General features: G+C 44.1%; 1 protein-coding gene and 1 pseudogene across 6 annotated transcripts in view; both read left to right on the forward strand.

The window, feature by feature from the left end:
• Positions 1-24154, forward strand: part of PLCH2 (phospholipase C eta 2) — a 357736-nt gene that overhangs the window by 294230 nt on the left and 39352 nt on the right. For all 6 annotated transcript variants that reach the window (XM_025211808.1, XM_025211818.1, XM_025211829.1 and 3 more), the window contains 6 exons: positions 4183-4386; positions 5494-5614; positions 8611-8782; positions 13179-13286; positions 17075-17233; positions 17884-17925. In XM_025211808.1, coding sequence (XP_025067593.1) covers positions 4183-4386; positions 5494-5614; positions 8611-8782; positions 13179-13286; positions 17075-17233; positions 17884-17925 — 806 coding nt within the window. The remainder of the gene's footprint in view (positions 1-4182; positions 4387-5493; positions 5615-8610; positions 8783-13178; positions 13287-17074; positions 17234-17883; positions 17926-24154) is intronic.
• Positions 13554-13654, forward strand: LOC112551426 (annotated as a pseudogene).

The raw sequence follows: 24154 nt of genomic DNA on the forward strand, positions 1-24154 counted from the left end.
AAATCCTCCACTCAAGCTCCCTAATTCTGAAAAAATATGATCTTCTGGTGCCAAATCCTTCAAGGTGAGGAGTCTGCCCCATCAGCAAAGAGTCTGCCACTTTTCAAAATGAATTCTTCATCTGTCATGTCTGAGCATCACCCTGAATAGTGGCACTGTGCCAGGTCTACAATACATGTGTGTGTGAAGGTGGTGCTTAGGGGAATTCAAAATAATATTGCTTACCAGAGCCCGCATACAGGAGGTCAGATCCAGGAACCAGGGCACAGCAAAACCAGCTAGGCTAAGGATCTCCATGGTGTTGAAGGAGAGAGGAGACATTTCCTCTTTTCAGGCTGGGCATGGCACTAGAGCTTGTCTGTATTTAAGACCATACCCCAGGCAGCTATTCTACTCCTTCTCTATGCTGGGGAATGGCAAAGTTATGCACATAGTCATAGATTTACCAGCCAGAGAGCCCCTCTCACCACTGTGGTGCAAGTGCAAGTGGCACCAGTGAGAAAAACCATGTATCCTGTGGCAAAGATACTCAAAACCTTTACCTCTGTCCTTGTGCACAGAATGCACACGAATTTTATTGAGTTTGGACAAATGTATGCTCCCTGACTGCCCTCTTCTAGCTATTGCTTCTGGCCTGCAATGTGCTTTCAGTAAGGAATGCCTGATTGGGGGCTGCTGATGGTGCCAGATATTTTGCCATGTGGGATTATGTCCACTTGAGGTAAGGATAGGATGCCTGTCCCTCAAACTTGTGGCCGTGCAGGGAAATGTAGAAGACAACCAGGAGAGATTCCAAACTTTTGGCTGCCTTTCCCTTTAAACAGTACAACAGTACTTCCACAAACCATCTCTCACAGGCTATGTGACAGTGCGTTCTGTCTTTGCTTGGGTACGTGTGTGGAGGGTTGTATATGGGTTTCAAGGTGAATGTAAAGATGCATTTCAGGGCTGGTTGCCAGGAAGGTTACAGCAACAAAATTGACAAATCTGTCACAGCCCAAGTACAGACACAAAGTCAAACGGCAGCACCAGCAGTTGTGAAGATTAGAAAATATCCAGAGCAAATAGAGCAGCAGGGAACTGAGCAGATTTAGAAGTTTTCACTGAAAAGTAAAAGGAATATTGGGGCAGAGTGATGGCTTACAGATGTGCAGCAGGCCCTCCCTGGTCTGGGCCCAGGTGGAAGGGAATTGTTAGCCACAAGAACTTGAGGATGAGTTTGCCAAAGAGCGACAAGCCCCTTCCCCAGATGCACAGTGGAGAATAGTCAGTTTGTGAAAACACCAGGTGGCCCCTGTGGGGTTCAGATTCCTGAAACATCAGTAGTTAAGATCTCTGTAACTCCAAGTTGCGGTGCCTGTCACTTCTTAATCCAGTACCTCAGCTAGAGAAACTGAGGCCACTGAATCTCTGTAGATCCATCTCGGTAGCTTAGTAGAAGGCAGAAAATGATTAGTGCACATTTTGAAGGTTACTTACCTGTTTATTGAGTCTTATGGATTCTGAGAGAGCCAATGACAGAAACTAATCTTAGAGTTTGGGAGGAGATCATTTGGGTTAGTTTTGTAAATGGAGCCAGACTCGTTTGATGTAGCTTCTGGTTTTGTTGCAGGAGTTTTGTCTAGCTACACGTAAGTTCAGTCTAAGTTCAAACCTTCTCTTTACCTGGCAGCAGTTTTTTTTTTGTATTACAGTAGCGCTTTGGGTCTAGGGCTTTATGACATTAGGTGAAAAAAACCAAGCTGTAGGCTTCTGGTGCTGTAGGTGCTGTGCACACATGTCACAGGAAGATGATCTTTGCTCACAAGAGTTTTGTGGCACCCCACAAGACAGACCCTAAGCACTGGCTCTGGGGCCAGTCAGGATCATGCCCCAGGCATACGTGCATGCCAGAGCCAGCATGCAGGGCTGTCCAGTGGGGCACTGCCTCCAGCAGACACTCGATGCCAGCCCCCTGTGCTGCAAGCAGTACCCACAGCTCCAGGTCCAGCCCATGTGCCCCACGCAGGCCAAGCCTGGGAGCAGGGTCTGCACATGGCATACACAGCATATGAGCAGACCTGGTGCTGTGGGCACTACTCATGGTTCAGGGGGCCAGCACAGGGTGTATGCTGCATGTAGTGCCCCACCAGGTAAATATGTGTAAAACTTTGTGGCTGTTTCCCATCCCACCTTAAACTGAGTGTTTGGGCAGTGCTGATCAATCAGCTGATTAGTGCTTTCAGCCTTGGAAGTGTGTTGGAGCCCTTCTCTCTGGTGCACTCCCATGGCTGGGAGCTCTGGTCAGCTGATTGGCACTCCCAGCCACAGATCCCTTGGCTCTGGCATGCTCCCGTGGCTGGGAGTGTCAGCAGATCAGTGCTCCCAGCTGCAGGAGTGCATCAGAGCCCTTGGCTTCAGTGCAGTCCCCTTGCTGGGAGTGTCAGCTGACTGGCACAATGGGAGGACTGGGCACCTGGCTTGCTACTTTCCAGTGCAGGGGGAGCCTGAGATCATGGTTCTGGGCTCCCCCTTTCCCAGCAATAGGGATCTGATTCCCAATCCCACAATTGCACCACTGCTGTGCACACCTTTTATTGAATGTCTATCAGTGGCCATAGTGTTCACTTACATGAACAATATTTGGGGTGAAGAGAAGTGCAGCCAGTGTACACCCTGCCAGGACTATCCATCGTTTTGAGACAAATTCCATCACACCACTGACATGCCGGAAAAAAATCCAACTGAGAAATAGGTTCATGCTGATGATGAATCCGATGTTGAAATTTGTGAGGTCTACACCCTTTTTTCTTTGCCTTCTTGTTTGGTCAACATTTGATGTACTGTAGTTGCTGCTGGAATATGAATACAATTGTTATACCTACAATCAGAACCTTAGATTTCTCATTACCCAAATCAATCACTTAAACACACGTTACCAAATGACCTGAAAATTTGCTCTGCCCTTAGAATAAGAATTAGCTTCCACCAAAGGAGTCTCTGTTTTGATGAGGGGAAGTAAGTCATTTTTCTCATGGTAAGTGGTGTGAGTAGGTCTTTTTGTGGGTTGATAAATTTTCATGCAATTCTTCCAGTTCTGCAAGGCTGGGCTAGCAGAGTAGTAATATACCAGTTGGTCATTCCCCAAATGATTATTACAAAAGGAGATGGAATATACAGGAAATTTCATTCTTAGAATGTTTGAGCTGATTTTTAACACTTAATATTACCTCAGTGTACAACCCGGGTTATATTGTTATAAAATGGATAATCTGTGATCACAGCATGTTTATTTAGAAAAGTCTTCCCCTTTCGCCTTTCTGGCTTCAGATCAGTCTAGCAATCTTGATATGGTAGCTAGTATAAGTTGCTTATCATTTGCAGTATGAAAAAGCATAAAAACTGGACTTGATATGTACGTTGTAACGGTGGTGAATGTTTAATAGGAACACACCAGCATACGAAGGAGTTTTGATCTAATTTTGCTTATTTCAAGTGTGGAACGTGTTGATTATTTATCATGTGTTCCCGATTATCATGGACAAGGAGAGAAATATTTGTGCAACGCTCTTCATTTATTTTTCTTGGTGAATTATAAATAAATATTTGTTTGAATCCTAATTACAGCAGCTTGCTATCAGCCTGAATGCTGAGTCAGTAAGTCATGGAAATAAAGTGTGTTTTGAGGCCTCATGGGGGAATTTTCATATCATTTTGGGCCACCTTGGGAAGACTGAGAAAATGTGGCAGCTGACAGCTTCCCAGTGAAGAAACTTGCCAGTAAACTCTCATCAAAAGGCAAACAAAGCAGCAAGGGGGCAAGTGCATGGGAAGGAAGCTGTTTTAACACAACATGTAATTAGGCAGTGGAACTCATCACCACAGGACAGCTGGTTTGTTTGGCCGTATCTTTTAGTGAACAAACCGTATAGTTGGGTGAGAAGTTAGACAAGCTTTTGGGCGCAATGCAGCCTTCTTCAGGTCTGAGAGAGAAGCCGATGCAGCCTAAGATATATAACAGGCAGAACAAATACTTTTGTTTAACTCCATTATGTAAATGAAATAATCACTTGAAGAGGAGGAGAGGGCAGTAAATCTGTGGAGCAAAGGAAAGTTGTTAGAGGTAGCTACAGAAGAGCTCAGAGCAATGCATTCTGATGTTAGACTCTGGTGTGCATGAGTTTTGATCTTCTCCCCCTCCAGGCTTCACCAGTTACATGCGGAGCCCTTCAGGGGATATCTTCAACCCAGAACACTACCAGGTGAATCAGGACATGTCTCAGCCGTTGAGCCACTACTTCATCACCTCTTCACATAACACCTACCTCATGGGGGATCAGCTGATGTCTCAGTCCAGAGTGGACATGTACTCCTGGGTGCTGCAGTCCGGCTGTCGCTGTGTGGAAGGTAAAGATCAACAGGGAATAGTTGTGTGGTGACTGGGAGGCTCTGGAGTTTGTGTCATCTCATCTCTGAAGGGAAGGCTCATGACTGCTGGGTGGAGGGAAAGGCTTAAGGTACAGTCCAGCGAAATAAGGTTGCAGTTACATCCCTAACCATTGCTACAATGTTTTCCATAGTACAGGGATAAGAAGGAGGCTTGGAGAAAAGTGTTGTTCATCCTTGCAAAAATTCGGAATTTATCTTATGAGGGAGAAGAGAGAGGTTTTCATCTATCAGAGGCCATTGGGACACACACTTACCAGGGTTTTGCAAATGTATTGCTAAATGGGAGAGAATTGGATGGCTAGCTGCAGTCTGAATGAAAAAGGGGGTCTTATTGTGGAAAATGTTGACTAACTCTAAGCCTTTATCTATGCTGGAAAATGTGTCCCAGAGTCTGCTGGTCTGGAATCCACAATCTCCAATAGATCGTTATTGCAGGCTGAGCAGGTTGAGGACCATGAAAGTGGTTGCATGTACTCAGAGCAATGAAGTAACAAGTGGAAATGTAGATGTAAGCAAGTATAAGGATGGGAGAGTTCACAGGAGGGTCAGATGTTGGCTTTGGTGCTGTCCTAAAGAGCTCATCTAACCATCATTTTGAATCCAAATGTGAGTTTTATGCTTTAATGCTGTATCTCTTCACATGAAGATACAATTCCTGCACACATCCTTCTTGCTTGGAGCTTTCTCAGCCAGTGCTGTCTGAGTCATCCGTTCACAATGGAGCTTCATGGCCAGCAAGTACCTGCAGAGGAAAGCTGTTGAGCCAAGTGCAGGGAGACACAGATAGGGGTTGGTGCAAACCCATGCTAGGCAGGCATTGCATCTGGAGCACCACAGGAAGCTGCAGATTTTGGGCATCTTTCCCAGCGTGGTAGCCCAGAGTCACTCATGGCAGGAAGAAGTTTGCATAATGGGTGATTGTGCTGTTCCGCAGTGAAATCAGTGCCCCATACCAGAAAACCTCCACCTTTCCTCTCTGTGGGAATGATTCTGACTGAGATCTGTCTGTTTATGCTCTGATACCGAGATCTCAGATTAAATGAGAGTTTTGTTTCTCCTTCACAGTTGACTGCTGGGATGGGCCAGATGGCGAACCAATTGTCCACCATGGATACACCCTGACCTCCAAAATACTCTTCAAAGATGTGATTGAAACCATCAACAAATACGCCTTCATCAAGAATGAGTATGTATCCTTCCTTTCTGCTCCCCGCTGGCATCCCCCAATTGATCCACGATATGCAGGAATGGCTGTTTAGGCAGCTCCTATGCAGAGGCAGTGACATCCAAAGCTGGCCTGGTTCTGCATAAGCCAGACAAGCATTCATATGTTGATTTACTGCAGGGAGAACTCGGGCACAGAAGTAATAAGGCGAGGATGATTGAGGGAGGCGGGAATCAGCAGATTGCCGTGCGTCTATCCTTGTTCCCATCTCTAAAAGACAGAAAGTCTAACATTTTCTGACAATGAGTATTATTAGCAGATAGCTGACAGCTCAGCCACGTGGCTCTGAGTGTGCATGGCACCAAGGTCACTGTTGAGCGCTTGGCTCCAGCCCATGCCCAGAAGACAGAGGCTAGTCAGGCAGCAAAGGTCTGGGGGAAGCAGCAGCTCAGGTGCAGGAGGCACAGCCTGTTCAAGGGAAATGGTGTTTGTCTCAGAGTGCAGTGGTGCTCAGATGACCAGAGAATTATAAAAGGGGAGGAGGAAAGGAGAGAAGCAACCTGTAACTGTCAGTACAAATAACCTTCAGCACCAGTGGAGTGGAGTTTGAATTTTTTATTTACATATCTGTTGGGAGTCCTTTCTGTTGGTATTAGTAATAATAAAGGGCAGAGCAGCTAGTCACATGGCGCCATAAGTGATGCTGTGAAGGCAAGGGTCTGCTGCTGCTTCCCATTCTTTGAAGCATGGGTGCAATGGCTCTCCTGTGGCGGGGTGTGTCAATGAAGTGTTCACTGCCCATGTGTGCGTTTGATGGGGCTGGGGATACGGGATGATCATCACATCTCCAGTAGTTGAGACACTCACTGCTACCCTTGTGTGGAAGTCCAGGCCTGGGTCTTTGGTATCTGCCCAGTCTTAAGCTTTCGACCAGCAGTGCCATCTCTTCTGGAGGCAAACTGGGATAACATTGCTATTAATTGTTAAGTTAAATTGTATTTTATTTAGTAAGCATTATCACTGGGCTTGTTTTGGTGCTGCAGGAAAACAGAGGTATCGGAACTTAGTGAAGTTTTCCAAATCAGGGCAACTTCTCTGAGACAGTAGTAACTATCCCAAATCAAAGGCAAAAAGCAAGCTTTTGGTGAAAGCTCTTTCCTCAGCCTAATGGGTGGTTTCTATCTTGTGTGTTTTGCCCAGTTAAAAATGAAGTTTCTCTTTATAACACAGAGAAGCAGAGAGCCACAGGACACTGCAGACACCTCCATCTTGCCTTTTGTATCACGTTCCAGAATTCACACTTACCAAAGTGACATTTGTATGTCAGGCTCTGTACTCCTCCTAGACCGGCACCACTTGTAAGCTAACCGGGAGTCCCGCTGTCTCGGGATTATGTACAGTGCTGATCAGTTCACCTGAGTGTTGGAGTTCTATGAACCCACCTGGATGAGTGTGATTTGTTGCCCTCAGCCTGTAGGAACCAAAAATAGCTGCTAAAAATAAACAGTAAATCTAGAAACTGATTGCTTTTGAGGTATGCTCTTACAGGATTTTGCCAAGGTTGTCAGACCTTGAAAATGAATGGATTTGGCAGCAGTCCCACCTTTTGTGTGTTCGTTTCTTAAGGGACATTTATCAAATGCTCATCTACACCTAAATTTTACACATTGAGCTCAGCTTTCACCAGATTAACCCATGTGGCCCATCTATTATTGTATCCATGCTATACAGCCACAGTACTGTCCCCTTTTTGGTGCAATGCTATCAGAAGAAGCAATCCTGAATTAATCTTTTCAGATCCTAAACTCCTTATCCCGTTTCCAGGGTGGGGGAAACTGGGAGAACTCTAGACTTGGTCCATTGGAATCAGTAGTGAGAATCATGATGCCAGTGAGCTTTGGATCATTTCCTCTGTTAGGGAAAGCATGTCTCTCAAAGACATTCCAAAATCATTGGCTTATTATAAAACAGCAAATATTTTTGGCCCTGATCTGCCTACTTTCCATTTATATAGTGAAGTGTCTGATTATAAGACCTATGGATATCTGTGCCAGAATATATTGGGTGGCATTTCATACTGCATTTCTCTAGCTGCCAACATTTTTATGGGACTTTTCATCTTGCTCTTTATCACCTCTGAATAGCCCACCTTGAGAAGAGCAGTTGTTTTTTTTTTTTTCAAATGGGCCTGGAAAATTGCCCTAATCATTAATATATTGATGTACTGTTAGGTATTGGCCATGTGTTTGTCAATGAGCTGCTTACAACTCATCAGACAATGAATGGTGAGCTGGTAGAGAGAAAATGAATAGTAGATATAAAACTACTCATGTCAGAGGCATCAGATAAATGGAGAGTCGGAAGGGGAGGAGAGAATCCATTTGCTTTTTTGATGATTTGTGTAAAATCATACAGGAAACAGCTGAACTGAGCCCCATTGCAGAGAGGCATGTTGTCTCTTAGAAGCTACTAAATGACGGATGCTGATGGGAATGTTGCATGACCCTACACTTTCTCTGACCAGGGTCTTTCCCCAAAAGAATATAGTAGGTTTCCCTTCTGGAAGATGATACATGTTCCTGGGTCCTGTGCAGTTCAATTCAACTGGGCAATATGGGTGAGGAAGGACAGGAGAGCCTGGAGAGGAAGGGGACTGAAGGCTTTAGATATACAGCATTTATTGGTGGTGGAATGTGCCAGCTTTCCATGGAGCAAGAAGAGAGGGGGCAATGGAGACCAGGGCTGCGTGTGCCCAGACAGTGTAAAGAAAGGTGGGATATTGAGAGATGTGTCAAAGTGGGTGCAAGGATAGAAATACTCCCTGACTCTTAAAATAGATCACTCAGTTTGGGGTCAGCAATGGGACACACACACTCTGTTCTCTGTGCACCTGAACCAGCCCCTTTGGACATGTAGCTCTGGTGAGACCGTGAACTGTAGACACAAGTAGCTCTTTCTTCATCAGTGTGATAGCAGCTGAATATGCAGCTGACATTGCTAGCTTATGTCTCTTCCAGGTACCCTGTTATTTTATCTATAGAGAACCACTGCAGCGTCATCCAGCAGAAGAAGATGGCTCAGTATCTTATTGAAATCCTAGGAGACAAGCTGGATCTGTCTTCAGTGCACAATGAAGATCCCACCAAACTGCCTTCCCCAGAGAGTCTTAAAGGGAAGATATTAGTTAAGGTAAAAAAAGAAAAGAAAAAAGTCCTGCTTTATTTTGCTCTTGTGCTGTCCTCTCTGGTGGTTATATAAGAGCTCTCTGGTTATAAAATGTTACAGCCTCACTTACCCAAATTATTACAGGTAATCCAGGCATCAGAGCACTCAGAATTCAGTTTAGGGTTCTGGTTCCTCTCGTCAGACTGACTGCCCATTCTCCCACATTTGGATCTCTGTTTAGATTCGGCGGCAGCCCCTCAAGATTTGAATGGAAAGAAATTCTCAGCACCTTGCAGGAGAGGGTCCTTGTACATGGGACAACCAAGAGACCAGGAGCACCTTGTTCATGTGATACTACTCCGGTCTGTAGCCGAGGCTGTCAGTAACTATAATGGATTTACAACCAGCTGATTGGGAGAGGAGAGGAGTTCAGTGCTGGCAGCCCTTGTGCTTATGTTTAGGGAAGCAGAGACTGAAATAGTTTTAGCAGCAAGCTTTGTGCAAAGGGCTTGTCAGCTATACAAGCAGTTTGAAAAATGCCTGTGAAAATATATAAGGAAGCCTGAAGAGCAGGTTTTAGTACAGATCTGGGTAAATGGTTTTCCCCTCACAGTACCACAGTAGCTAAAATGTGATATTTCCTGAAAATTTGTGAATACCCTTTTGAATGTTATGGTCAGATGTAGAGTCCTCAAAGAGGAAAAGAACAAAGATTCCTCAAAAGATTAAATGTGTTAGACTTGCAAGCTTGGTTCAGAATTCGGCTTTTTTCCCCCTCAGTAAGAGGTGTAAAATTTTGTTAATGGAGCAGGGATGTGAGTGTGCTTCATCAGCTTTATCACACCATTTCATTGATGCCTTGGGTCTGTGACTGGTAGCCTGTCTGCTGCTGTCCTTGCATTGTTTATTGTCCCTGGTATTATGGGAAGGAAGAGATAATTTAATGAGCACCTTCCATTTGGCTCAACTAGGAAATTCTGTTTCAAACCCAAGTTAATAGAAATATATCTGACAGGGTTTCACTGTTAGCTTGGTCCTTTCTGAATTTGTTTTGCAGCTGTTGAAAACCTACAGGCTTCTAGGTGATCTCCCATGAATTGGAAAATGTCGCCTTTGTGTTTGTGTGTTTTCTATAAGCCAACATTTTTCAGGACGTTAGTTTGTGATGTTGATTCCAGTGCCTCTGGGCATACTTTGGTAGGGGGTGGGAAATAAATGAGAGATGACAAGGCTGTTTTATTTGGGAGCCTGGTTTAGTACACCTGCCCACATTGCAGAGTATTGTAACAAAGAGTTTGGAGGATTGTTTTCTTGTACCACTTCTTTGGTTGATGTCTCCTCTGCTTGCTTGTGGGTGGAGCATGGGACTGTCATTAATGCTAATGACATATCAAGGGGGATATGCTCCCAACTGACATGCATGGTACTCTGGGTGACATGAGAAAGAAGCTATTCTCTAATCTTTCCAGTCCAGAATCTATTAAATAAAGAAAAATGTAACTGCTTCATAACCCAAGTTACCTGCTGGTTCAATAATCTATATACCCACATGAAATCTCAACCTGTTTCTTTTCTGAAATGTTTGTTTGTCTGGAAAGCCTGTCTCGTTGAGTTTGGACATGGCCAGAACTCAGGCTTTGCTGCTGACAGTACAGGTGAAAGGGACTAACTTGGCACCTCTCATGCCTGCACTGCAGCACAGCTTGCATCTCACACCTGGAGCTTGTGGGAGTCCTGGGTATCTAGGGTTGCTGGAAAAGAGCTGTGTATCCTTTGAATGAACCCTTGCTGCCTTGTGTAAGTGGTTTGTCATGAGGCTATTTCAGTCCTAAGTCTTCATTTGGGGGAAGGTTTGCACTTGATGTGATAGTAAAACAAGAGGCTGGAAGTCAAGGCCTCTGGAGGCAGGTCCTGACTCTCGCTAACCTGCTGAGGAATCAAGGCTAGTGACGCCCAATCTAGAACTGCTTTTCTCCTCCTCACCACCAGTCCTGGTGAGTGAACATAAAGCACATCTGTGGGGCCACATCTGTGGATGACTGTGTGCACAGCAGTGGCCTCTCCATGGTTGAAGGGGACATTCATACAAGGATCCTAACGCAGCTCAAAGCCAGATTTGTTGTAACGGAGTCTTCCTTACGCATCTTGCAGTAGTTACTCATTAGAGTTGGTTTTCACATGTCTAAATAAATAACTGTTTGACTGGGGCTAAACCCCAGGGTCTCTGTGCAGACTTATTCGAAGCCATGTGTGATGATGCAGCTCAATTTTTTTGTGGGGGAGGGCAGGTCCAGTTCTCCATCACCTGGTGTGTTCACCTCTGTGCTTGGCTGTTGTGATAACCTGCTCCTGAGTGGGTGCCTGTTACCCATGTGTCTTGCAGGTAGCTGGTTGGAGCTTGGTGGGAAGCCAGCAAGGATTGGCAGGAGGCGCCAGTTGTGCTGCCCAAACCATCTGCTATTGCACTGCACTGGAAAAGATCTAATTGAAAAAACAAAATGGCTCCTAATTTCCATATGTGTTGCTGGATTTATAAGGTTGAGAAGTCAATTGTAACAGCTTCTAGAGAGGCTACATAGAAATGCTTTATTCTGGGCTCTAAGCTGCATCATTTTAAGTGGTATTGAATGAAGTATCTCTAGAAACTTCTATTTGCAGAGATTTAAATATTAATGCCACCCTGCATCTTTCTCCACTCCCTTCTGCCAGCTTTCCCTTCTCTTCACTGCAGGATAATAATACATTTTAACACCTCTTTTATCCAAGGAACCCAAATGCCTTTACAACTGTTAGTTAATTAAAATCTCTCTAAAACCTTATATTATACCCAGGTTGCCTGCCATATCCCTCAGCTAGTTCCATGGTTTAGAGATGCTTAGCATTTCTTTTAAGCCTTTTATTCTGCAAGAGTTCAAGTTCTTTTATGATGCAAACACTAGCATCTCCAGGAGATCTGCAGTAGGTGAATCTCAAGAGTCATTAGAGTCCATTAGATCTTTATCATGATTCTTTCAAATCTTCTCACTTTCAAGATGCCCACTAGCAAGAAGTGCTTTCAGCTGCTTTTATGGTTTATGGCTAATATATTGGGGGAGAAGTGGAAATGTCAGAAATGTTTTTAGAGGTGTTTTAAACAAAATTAGAATATGTGAAACTAAAATAACACAGAACAAAACACAAGAGATATGTTATGTGCATTATGGATGAACTCTGCAAGGGAAGTGCCTTGACCAGATGAACTGTGATATAGATTACAGTCTGCTGGTATCTGAATCAGGATGGCCACTTGGCTTAGACTTAATACAGAACAGCAAAACTTGTGCCAGGCTTCTGCAGTTTGGGGCAACTTGGTTTTATGGCACACTCCCATCCACCCCATCATCTGACATTTCTCGCCCCACACCATAGGAAGGAGATGCAAGGATTCCCACATGACACATGGCTCTCTGCAGGGGATGGGCTGTCATAGTAACATAGTGATATTGAACCCAAACCCAGTGCTTTACCCCACAGTGATCCAGAAATGGACACAATCTACTCATCCAACTCTGATTCAGTAAAGATATAAATGTACATTGTCAGAAATAATTGCACAGCAGCTAATAGCAATTATGCTCTTAAAAAGAACATTTTCATGTGAATTATTTTCCCTAGGCTTTGTGATGAGGTCAGAAATGCTGAGGAGGCAGAGCTGCTATGTGCTATGTATGCACTGGATTGTACTGTTAATGCTTCTACCATGGTTTAGGTGATCCAAACATTTGCATAACGGTCAAAGAGCCTCTGTTAGGGTTTTGCAAATTAATTGACTTAATTGCATATGTCTAGTTTGCTTAAATGCTGGCAAATATTGGCAACTGCCCTTTTAAATGGAATGAAATCTCATTCGTCCATGGATTGAAAAGAAACTGCAGCTAGAGATTCCTTTTCCTTCAAGTCAGGAGAAAGCTATTGCGGGATGTCTCGGTCTGAGTACCATAGCCTAGACTTTCAAAATTGTTCACCACACCTCAGTTCACAGGTGGAATGGTGGTAGCAGTGGGAAGCTGTGTCTCTGGCCCAGAGGATCAGTTGTCTCAATAGACAGAAAGTCATTTTCTTACTGATTATTTTTCTCCCATGAACTCAGCCAGCTAGTAGGATAACCCAAAAGGATACAGAGCAAAAAGGAATATGGTGGCAGAAAGCTTTCTGCACTCCCAGAGTAGAGACTTCTTGCTTAGTTTTGAGAGTCTTGCTTGACCTCCTTAACTGAACCCAAGTTACATTTATTCTGAAGAACTCAGCTCTATACGGAGTACTGTCATTATCCCCAAGCACTCTAAGTCTTTCTGATGTTTCCCATTGTACATAACCACTTTCTACACATTGAACCAGAAGACACATACTGAGCTGCCTGCTTTATCTTTTCAACTTCCAGGGAAAGAAACTTCCAGCTAATATTAGTGAGGATGCAGAGGAAGGAGAAGTGTCTGATGAGGACAGTGCTGATGAGATTGATGATGACTGCAAACTCATGAATGGAGATGTAAGTAAAATGGCCATTTGTATGAGAGCACTGGTTGATCTGATCCAGGCCAGTGGGATGAATGCCAGGGCACTGGGTGTGTGCACCTTCTGGAATGGGAATGTGGGTTCTAGGTAATGGATCTAACCTAAATTCGATGCGTGGCTGTGTTTTGAAAAGACATCTTGTAGAGATTAGGGGTGGGTACAACTAGAGCTTGCTGGAGGATGACCATTCTACTTCACAGCCTCTTCAGGGACTGGAATCTTGGTTTTGTTGAAATGAAAACAGCTTCGGCAGCACATGTACTAAGATTGGAACGATACAGAGAAGATTAGCATGGCCCCTGTGCAAGGATGACGCACGTTTGTGAAGCATTCCATAGTTAAAAAAAAGAAAAGAAATGAAAACAGAACCTTTGATGTGCTTTCATGACATTGAATTAGGTTAATATGTCTCTCTCTCCATATCAAAACCTGATCGTTTGAGTCCAGAAATGTTGAAATGTCAGTGTATGTGTGGGAAGGAGAGGAGGAAGGAAGATGTGGACTTGTGATTAGGGTAATGGCCTGGGAGACCCAATTTTTACTCTCTGCTTTACTGGAAGCCAATTAAACAGGGATCAAAACATTTGGCTGTGATTTAACAGCAGATTTTGACTAAATTTAATTCAATCTGAAAGTTTCAACCAGTCATTGGAGCAGATGTAACTTGTACATGCCTGATGATTTTTTTTTGTCCCAGAGGTGCTGAGCATCTGCATCCCCCAAAAAGTTAATTTGGGGTTTTTGTGCTCTGTTTCTGTAAAACCAGGGGGGAGAGAGAGCGAGCGAGCAAGCAAGCATGTGTGTGTATGTGTGTATAGTCATTGTATTTGCCCTGATTTTCAGAAATACTGTGTAGCTTCATCTCCTTAAGTCTACGAGAGCTGCCAACAAGAGCACTTACATAAAGATGGGTCTGTGTATCCATTGCATTTATTAAATATACTCAGACACGTGCAGCAAGCTTGCCTTATGTATGCAGACACAAACACATATATTTGCTCTGTATATTTTACTAAACACTTAACACTGTGTGAGAGAGAGAGTAGATTGCAAAAAGGGCTTCCAGCAGTTAATCAATGGTAAATTGCTGCAGGTAACAGCAGCCTGTGGCTTTTCCCAGCTGTTATTTTGGTGTGTGTAAAATAAAAATGTCTCCTATGGGTTCCTTGATACTATGGTGTGCTGTATGGTAAAGTATTCGACAAAACTGCACGCTTCAATGCCTACCCACATCAAACTGGGTCATCTTTGTGGAATATGTTTTCCCAGCTGAGCAGTCCTTTACAGCGAGCAGTTGTTGGCTTGCTGAATGCTGTGTTTAGCTCGCTTCAGCTGCACAAAGGTGTTAAAGGGGTGGGGGGAAAGAAGCTATTTGTCTCTGCGTGCTTCAGCCTGAAAAATACCTTATTTCTTTTTGCCTTTTAAAAGTAAAATTCTTCTGACAGTTTAATCTTCCAGCACACAGTGAGTTTGGTACCACAGTTTAGGGAAACTTAATATAAAAGATAAAGCAGAAACTTTTAATAACATAAATCAGATTGCCTGAGACAGAGATTACATTTGCAAACCTCTCTCTTGTCCCTGTTTCTGACTGTTTCCTTCTCTTATATTATGGATACAACCTTTTGTTTTAGGACTAGAAAAGAAACATCTTTTTAGAGCTAAACTAGTCTAGCAATGGAGAATCTCAAAGTCTGTCTTAAAGAGGAGAACATGTTTGGTTATGTTTTTATCATAGTGTTTTTAGACATTTTTACTTCATGTTGAGCTCTGTGATGTGTTGACACTTTACTCTTATGGTTTTTTATCTTGCTTTCTCTCTGCCTGACATTGCTTCTGTTCAAAGTGGAAGGTACTGTACACCCAGGTGGTGGTAGTGTTGAGCCCACTGGGTTTTAACTATGTGGGGTCAGTCATGTTACCAAGGAATGACCATTTCGAGCAGGGGGCATACCTTTTGTGAGGGTACTGCAAATGCTACTACAAGTCCCACATATGCATGTTTGAAGTGTGACCCACCTGTGTTATAACTGGATATGTGGAGCAGCTAGAGATGGGGAAACTGGATAAATTGAGACCCAATGGGACATTCCCCATCTGCAAACTACAACCGGAAACGTGACCTGTACCTTTTGTTGTGACAGGCAAACTTCTTCAGACTTGCTGTTCTCGCATTTTCTGCACACCTTTGTCTGCATTCCCTGGGTTTGCACAGTGCTCCAGGAATCAGAGGGCAACAAGGGGACTGTTCTCACAGCCCAGCTGGAAACAGGAAACCTGGGAAAATGATGGGCCTGTTCTTGCAGGATTTCCAGTCTCATTGATCTGATTGGAAAAGGTTCAGATAAACACCCCAATACTTGGGTAAAGGAGGGTTTTTGAGGCTTGCAAATGAACTTTGACTCAGGTCTTCTTCCAAACAGATCACAAGCAAGCTCTTCAGTGACAGAAGATGAAATTTATGTTCTGCTTGCAGATCAGATGGGTGGAGAGATGGATGTTAGAAGGAGAATCATCTTTCCTTTTAAAGTGCTGCTGCTTTCCCTGCTACAGTTTATGGCTGGATGCATTTCTTTCAGGAAATCCTGCATAGGTGCTGCCTCTCTCCCTTTGTTACCTGGCGATTTGTCTCGGTCTGGCTTTCACTGATGTCTGGGATTCCAGATTTGCTAGACGCCGCTCACTTTAGAGGAGCCTTCAGAGAGCACAGTAAACAACAGCTTGTTTCCCGAGGGAATTAATCAGGCCATTCTAAGGCTCATTAAGAAAACACTGTCTGCTTTTTCCTCTGCCATTTTTAAAGATCCAAACTTGTGAATCACCCACGTTGAACTGCACCGATAGGAACAAGAGCCCTGATTTTCTGTCTTCATTCCTTTTATTTCTCTTTCCCCTAAATATGCTGTAGCCTTCATGGAAGAACAGGATAGAAAGATGCAATTTATTACTACCTTTGTAATGTTTAAGTCCCGACTCTCCAGCTGCTCCCTCATTCCATTCAGTTGGATTCTGCATCCGCTGTGGTTGCAGAATCAAGCTTCCACATAGCAAATCGGTGCTGTCCTTGGCAATTTCATCAGACTTGATGTACAAAAGATACACTCTGTTGTAGTCAGCCTTTCCACACACAGTCACAACAAATTGAAGTGCCTTGGAAATGGCTTGGTCCATCCACTAGGCTGGAATATATCAGCCTATTTTCATAAATGAACACTGCGAAATGTAGCAAGTGTTAGTCAAACGTGCAGGGGGAGCCATCTCAATATTAGCTATTTCCAGGCAGCACGTCAATGATTTGGTAACAAAGCATGTGCCACTTGAGTAGCTTTTGTTGTTGATCAGTTTGGGTTCCTTTCAAGCGGATTTTTTTTTCTGTCAATTTGTTCAAGTAATTTCACTTTGACTTCAGGTAATCTAGTTCTGCTTTAGAATTAACACCTAAATGTAGGACTTCACGTGCTTGCGTATCTACTGTGAAGTCTGGCATTGGGCACACTTATCATTGCAGGTGACAACTGAGAATGATACTGTGCTTCACAATGTACAAGTGAAGAGGTTGCTGGGCTATTTGGCATGACCAGTAGTCATTAATAGCCTCAGTGCAGTGTGGGGTCGTGGTGTTGTTTTTGTTTCTGTTTTTCTTTTGCTTCATGTCCCTCTTTCTTTTTCTAATGTAACATTTTAATTTGCATTAACCCTAGCTGGAATAATTAGGGCTTCATGCACCTTTGCCTTCCTTTAACTGAACTGTTTTGTTTGTAGGCTTCCACCAATCGGAAGCGAGTAGAAAATATAGCAAAGAAGAAACTTGACTCGCTGATAAAGGAATCCAAAATCCGTGACTGTGAAGATCCAAACAATTTTACAGTCACCACTCTGCCCTCATCTGGAAAGCTCAGCCACAAGTCAGACATCAAGAAGGTGATAATCTTGTATCAACTCTACACGTAATGGATCTGATTTTTTAAATGTTGGTCTTGCTACTTGATGTACAGTGTGTTAACGATGATGATAAAGGCCTGGCTTTCAAAGCAGGGAGCCTAAACTTGGGCTTGTAAGTGCATGGAACACGTTTGTTTTATTGAGGCACTGAGTCCCTGTAGCTCCCATGGTTTTCATGGCCCAGCCTCTTTGTTGAGTCAGGACACGTCTGTTAGGGAGCTGAATATGCAACCTGACTTCCAGAATTTCAGCTGCATGCCTAAAAATAAAATGCACTCACCTTCCTCAGGAGGCTAGGCCAGGAGCAGTCTTTTGAGTTAGAGATGAGAGTCGTATGTCACTGTATTGTGTCTATACTTAAGTGTTTCACTCTTTCAGTTTTTCCTCTATGCCCAGGTCTTTCATTTTAACATCAATAGCTGTTTGTCCCCAAGATGGGTTTTTGTAATAAGCAGTGTTACTTTATATGGATGGTCTTTATGCTTTGAAATCGACTCCCAGACATGTCAATCTTTAAAAGAATAAATAAAAGCACATGGATTACTGTGGCAAGGGATAATTTTGTTTGCTTGTTAGAAATGCTGGGTGCATGCTGGCCCTGTCTTCTCATGTGACTATTCCTTTTGCAGAAATACAGTTCCATGGCACATTCGGTAGGAGACAAGGCTATGGTAAGTCCAACAAAATCCCCTCTCTTGACCCCAAGTCAGTCAATACCCTTTAAACTCTCTAGGCTCTAGGCATGTACTACAGTGGCTGCTGTATGCATGAGAAAGTATTTTTGTCAATGAAACAAATTATACTTCAAGTTAATTGTATAATGCTGAACTTCAGCAGTACAATAGTTAACAATAGGCTGAACCAGTCTCCAGGTACACAAAGCCAGTTTCTCAGAGGAGTTTTAAGTACCAGGAGCTGAAGTCTGCTCTCATTTGTAATCCACAGAAAACTCTAGGTCCAGTTTGACTTTAGTGAGGAGGACATCTTACATGCATTTTGAAATATTTGAACCCCCACCTTTCCAGAAAGCATGTCAGTAGCACATAAAGTCAGTTCTGCCCCTTTAAATCATTCAGAGGCTGATCTTGAAGCTCTTGGTATAATTTACAAATACAGAATACTACCAACCCCAAGCATTTGAAAAGCAAGCTTCAGGCCCCAAATCCAGGATGTGAACTAAATATATAGTTTCTTTGTTTCATTTTGTTCCTAGGTTTTGAACCCTTAGGAGTCATGTTTTCAAATTTCTGTCTCAAATCAAGAGCTAGAAACTGTTTTTTTAATGAAAGCCAAGCTTCTTGTGTAATCCACCAGCAGCTAGGTCTTTAATTGGAACACCAAATGTTGTGAGATTCAATAGGAGATACAGTAACAGGAGTTGGGAAATCCAAAGGACTCTACTTTTTTGACAGACTTCTGTGTATTTTGCTCTGATGTTGTTATTTATTATTCTAAGCCAAACCATGATATCCTGAATCATGCAATTAAACTCCATGGAAATAACTGAATATTTAACCATGAGTAAGATAAGCAGAGGTGGCTTTAGGCTGATTCATTGCAGAGGTGTTTGGAAAAAAGTTGTGAACATCTATTCCTCACCAGCTGTGATTAGCCCCATGAAAATAGCCAGGGTAGAAAGCGAGAGTCAACAAAGTGTGCCTGGATTGTTTCCATATTGAATATCCTTCCAGGTGCCCATAAATTTCTTGGCTTGTCTACAGCAGGGTAAAAGTTTTGAATGGCTAATGCTACCATTGAATTACCAAAGTAACCTGGGTCCTTTTCATGGGCTTTTTCTGTTGCTTTGCTGAGTGGTCCCCTTTTCCTCATCCTCTTGAAACTAAAAGGAACCTATGCATGTGCTCTGGGGCTTGGGGGGATGTTTTAAATAGAGCAGCTTTTGGGAGCTGCTGTAATTAAAATGCTCACAGCATCTCATGTATTCAGTGTCCCGTGTTTCAAAATGGCAGGGGGGTGCTTTAACTAAAGCTCATTCAACCACTGAATCTTGTTCCAGTGCCAGTCCCATGTGCACCTAACCCAGCCCAGGGCCTGGACAGCTGCTTCAGAGAAACCTTCACTTATTTGCACCTTAAAGAGCAAGCAGTCAGGACAATCGCTGAGCTTGCAGTCAGTCACCCTGTCCAGTTTGTCTGAGCTCCTGGTGCTTCACACAGTACAAAGGTGAACAAAGTGCACCATCACTGGAGTTCTGAGAGGCTCATCTGTAAAATATTCATGTCCTTGCACCAAGGGGGCTGTCTGGCTTTCAAAGGGGACATGGATTGTGTTGCATTAGGAATGGGACCTTTCCATCCAGGGATGGAAGTGGCCCTCCCAGCTAGCTGAGGGGAATTCAGTTTAATTTAGTTGTTATGTACATGGTTTATTATTTGGAAAGCTTCATGGGTTGGTGGAGTCAGTGCATAATCGCAGTTAATCCTGAATGATAGTGAAGACTCAGCTTTGCAGCATGGAGCTAATTTAGCTTGGAGCTCTAATGGCATTTATTGGCTTTTCCCTTAATCATGATAAATATTTATTGTCGGTCCAGTCCCAGCATCCCTGTTTAGCATGTTCCATCAGATGCTTGCAGAGCAGTGAAGCATGCGAGTCTTTGATTTTCCTGTAAGAAACCATTAATATCACTTTTCTGCAGGCCCTTTAGCAACTGTCGCTGCACAGGGAAAGCAGTGGAAAAGGTAGTCCCTTGGGGCAGAAGTGGTGGTGAGGGGTGGTCCTAGGGAGTAAATTTCCTACAAAACCAAACAAAACCCACCCACATTGGAAAGTGATGTCTGGCAAACAGCTCAAAGCCATTTCTGAAAGGGGACAGGAATGAAAGAGAGAGGAAGGCAGAGCTGGTATCTGGAAATGCCAGCCTGCAGGTCAAGATGCCCATCAATTGCTTCCATGGAAAAAGATGTAAAGAATATATGGCCAAGTGTCTCATAAAAGAGCAAGGAGCCTTGGGCATGCACTCATAGCCTGCCCGCAGCAGCTGGAGAGAGGGAGAGAAAAGATCCATTGCAGTAAATGTCAGTGTGTCACACAGGGCACTTGTGCTTATGGTAAGTAGATGGGAGGGCATGTGTCTGATTTAGGGACTGATGCTAGAGGTTTTCATGGATGTGGCTTTGCTCAAGGGCTGGAGGTTTATTCAAAAAAGGACACAAGATTGTTTTCATATCATGCACTATGCAGTGCTGCAGATTGGTTAGAGCTGGCTTTGATGCTGTTGAAGCGGGGGAAGCGAGGTGTTGGTATTGGCAAACTCTGGGTGTGTGAGTCACTGGGCTTCCAGTTTATTAGTCCTGATCTGAACAATTCTTCTCTAATCAATGTTAGCACTGCCCTTACAGCTAAGGTATTGATCTGGGGTTAGTTTCTGCCTCTTCTACAAACTCCTGTGTAATGTCTGCAAAGTCACAGAGGCAGGATTTTCAAAGTGGTTTAAGTGAGTTGGTAGGGATCTCTGTGCCTCAGTTTGGCCACGTGCAAAGGGAAAACAAGACTTCCCTTCTCCCACCTTTTTCTTTCTGTTTACATTGCAACCTATTTGAAGCTGAGATTTTTTTTTACTATGTGCTTTACAACTTTTAGCACAATGCTGGCTTAAAGCTTAGCTGGAGCCCTTGTTACTATGGTAATGCAAATAATTTTAGAAGTTGCAAGATGAATATTTATTTATTAGGGCTGTCAATTAGTCGCTGTTAATGTGCGCAATTAACGCAAGAGCCAATTAACATGTTAATTTTTTTAACATGTTAATTGTGCACGTGTTTTTGGAGCCTGCATCCAGGCTGCCCTGCCCTGCTGCTGTCACCGCCGCCTCTGGACTGCCCAGCGGGGCAGCAGTGGCAGTGCAGAGAACCTGTAGGGCAGCCCAGGCGCAGGCTCCAGGCGGGTGCAGCAGGAAGGGGCAGGAGATTGGGCACACCCACAACCCCCATCCAGGGCCCTCAGCAGTCAGGCTGGCAGCACCAGGGGTTTCAGGAAGGTGGCGCTGAGCCGTGGCAGGGCTACCTGGCATCCTCAGGCCCCACGGATCAGGCTTCAGGCGGGTCAGGATCACCTGAGAGCTCCAGCAAAAGCAGGCTCTGGGCCTGTGGGTCCCTGTGCATCCCTGGTCTGGGCCCCTGGGAAGCGTTGGCAATGGTGGCCCCACACCCTGTGCCCCTGTGGAGGCAGCTGCCAGCGAGGGGGGGTGAGATTTCTGTGGAGCCACCTCGTGCAGCTCCTAACCATACCTGCATAATTTTGCATAATTTTCAGTTTTTCTGAGCGTAATTTTGAATTTTTAGCTTTGCGATTAATATCACAATTAATTTAGACTAATTTTTTCATTGCGCAACTAATCGCGATCACATTTTTTAATCATTTGCCAGCCCTATTATTTATATTGTTCTAACCATCAACCTGCCCTGGCCATTGTCACCACATCCACAACTAAATGCTGGTTGAGCAGCAGCCCAGACCCATTGGTACCCTAACTCACTAATAAAGTGGCAGCTCTCATCCAAGTAAACCTGCGTTTGTATGACTTTAGTGGTGTGTGTACAGTGCACATAAGCATCTCTGAAATAGTTCTGTGTAGATCTGCAAGTGTGGGGGGTGTTTTGTAGTGTGCCAAGCTCCCATGGAAATCAGGCAGGAGCTTAGTTCAGAAAGAAGCTGTAAAAGCAAGTCACATGCATCTGTAGCTCTCTTTCTCCCCATTGAAATGCAGCTACATCTGGGGTGGGATTCAGTAAGCATACAGCAGCACTGCACAATAGTTCATAGGATCATAGAAAATTAGTTCAGAACAAACTTGGCATTGTATAAACAGCCAACAAAAATGAAACTCTCTTTTAGACCACTACAAAGTTGAAGTATCTCCTTGTGCTGGCACAAGTAGAACATGCACTTCCAAGGGGAGACTAGACCCACCTGTCTGGTTCATCTTGAATACTGGGGCAGTTTTGGTCCAGGGGATTGTTGAGGTTGGTAGCCATCCATAGGAAATGCCTTGAAACTTTGCTGATATTTTAATCTTCCTGTAGACAGTGAAGTGGTGCCCTGTGTGTGAGGAATGCAGTCCTTAATGAAGAGTGACATGAGCATTCCCATTACTAAGCAGAACTGTGACCCTTTTCTGCAGAGGCGTAGCAGGAATTGCTCTGAAGATGCAGAGTCTGTGCCTTCTGTCTTCCCAGCAGGTTGTTCCCTGGCTCAGTGAAGGAAAGCTGCATTTGAGGCAGGCACAATGCCCAAACAAATTCATTGTTTTGTGCATCACTTCAGTCCTGTGCATGTGTAGAGGGGACAGAGGGAATAGACTGCCGTGAGGGGCAGCAGCTCTCAGTGGCTTTGTTCCAGAAAATAACTGAGACTCAGAATTAAGTGAAATGCTAGGAACAGTGTACAAGGGCTCAGCTTGTAGAGACTGAACAGCAATCATTTCAGCATTCAAGCACTTAGGCAGGCTCAGCGTGGATTTGCACAAATGGGATCATACATTACATAATGCAAAATAACAATAGCCCTTAAGCTAAGAGCTGCATTCCAGCAGGAGGAAACTTGCACTGTAAATATTTTGGGTATGTAGCTTTGCAGGAGGCAGTGCTGTGATGTGCCGCTGCTGCAGCTTCCAATCCAATCAGAGCAAACTACATCTTCCTGCATCTTGGCAGCAAAATGAAGCTGTTTGGATATGGAGTGACAGTTGTGTCCCCGTGGGAGGGAATGTTTAGTCCTCTTTAATTTTCATTGGGCTGGACATTGGAGATATGTTATACCTGCTTGTTTATTCCCAGTACAGTTATCTGCCCTGGAGTAACAGAAGGGAGAAATGTGGCTGGCCATGGGACTGGGCATTGAACCCTGAAATGCCTGATTCCCATCATTCACCCCCAGCAAAACACACAAGCACGCATATGCGCAGATGTGTCCACCCGGTTCTGAAGGGCACTTGGTTGGGGGGGATGTGGTATGTGGTTCAGTCCCTTACATTGCTTGCAGCTAGCTGCCAAATTGTGACTGCCAATAAGAGACTTTCCTCTTACTTGCTTAATAGCTCTTCTTAAAAGCTACTTGTCTGAAGGTTTCCTAGGCTGAGTCATGAGGGACACAATGCACACGTGAGCAGAAGAATTGGTTGGGAACTTCTTTGTGGGTCATATGTAATATATGATCCCATTTGTGCAAATCTGTGCTGAGGCTTCCTAAGTGCTTGAATGCTTAAGCGATTGCTATTTGTTCTCAGACTCCTGAGGCACTGGGATTGAAGTGATACACAAGAGGTTTGGTATTTGTAGCTGTGATGCGAGTGTGCCGGGTTTCACTGGAAACCTGCCTGACTTCCTGCCCTGTGGGCTTCTGGGGAGTCCAAATGCCCAGGTTCACAACTCTCCTTCAGCTCACCAAGTGGTTGACAGGCAGCCAGAAGCCTGGCTGACCTAGGAGCTGCAGCTCTTTGGTAACCCAAGCTTTCAGGTTCATGGCCCTGAGCCAGCTCATCAAGCAAACTGCTTCAGAGCAAACCGTCGGCCTTTAGCAGAGAATTTCTTTTACGCTGGGGTTTTTTTTTTTCCTTCCAGAATGGCATGAAGCCAGATTTCAGATGATCCAAATATAAGAATAAGATGTTTACTGGGTCAGACCACAGGTCCATCTTGCCCAGTGTCCTGTGTCATGGTGACAGAAAGTAGATACTGAAAGGGAAGGTGAACTAGGTATGGCCGTAGTTCTTTCCACTGTTCCTCTCTCACTTGCAGCCTCCAGCATTTAAGGTCTAGGAAGTTCTGATTCAGAGGCTGAATCCCTAACTCCCATGCTCAGTAGCTACTGATGCCCCTTTCCTCCAAGAATATGTCCAATCCCTTTTTGAATCTGGCCAAACTGTCAGCTTCCACATCT

This window comes from Alligator sinensis, unplaced genomic scaffold (genome assembly GCF_000455745.1).
Source record: "Alligator sinensis unplaced genomic scaffold, ASM45574v1 scaffold366_1, whole genome shotgun sequence".
NCBI lineage: Eukaryota > Metazoa > Chordata > Crocodylia > Alligatoridae > Alligator > Alligator sinensis.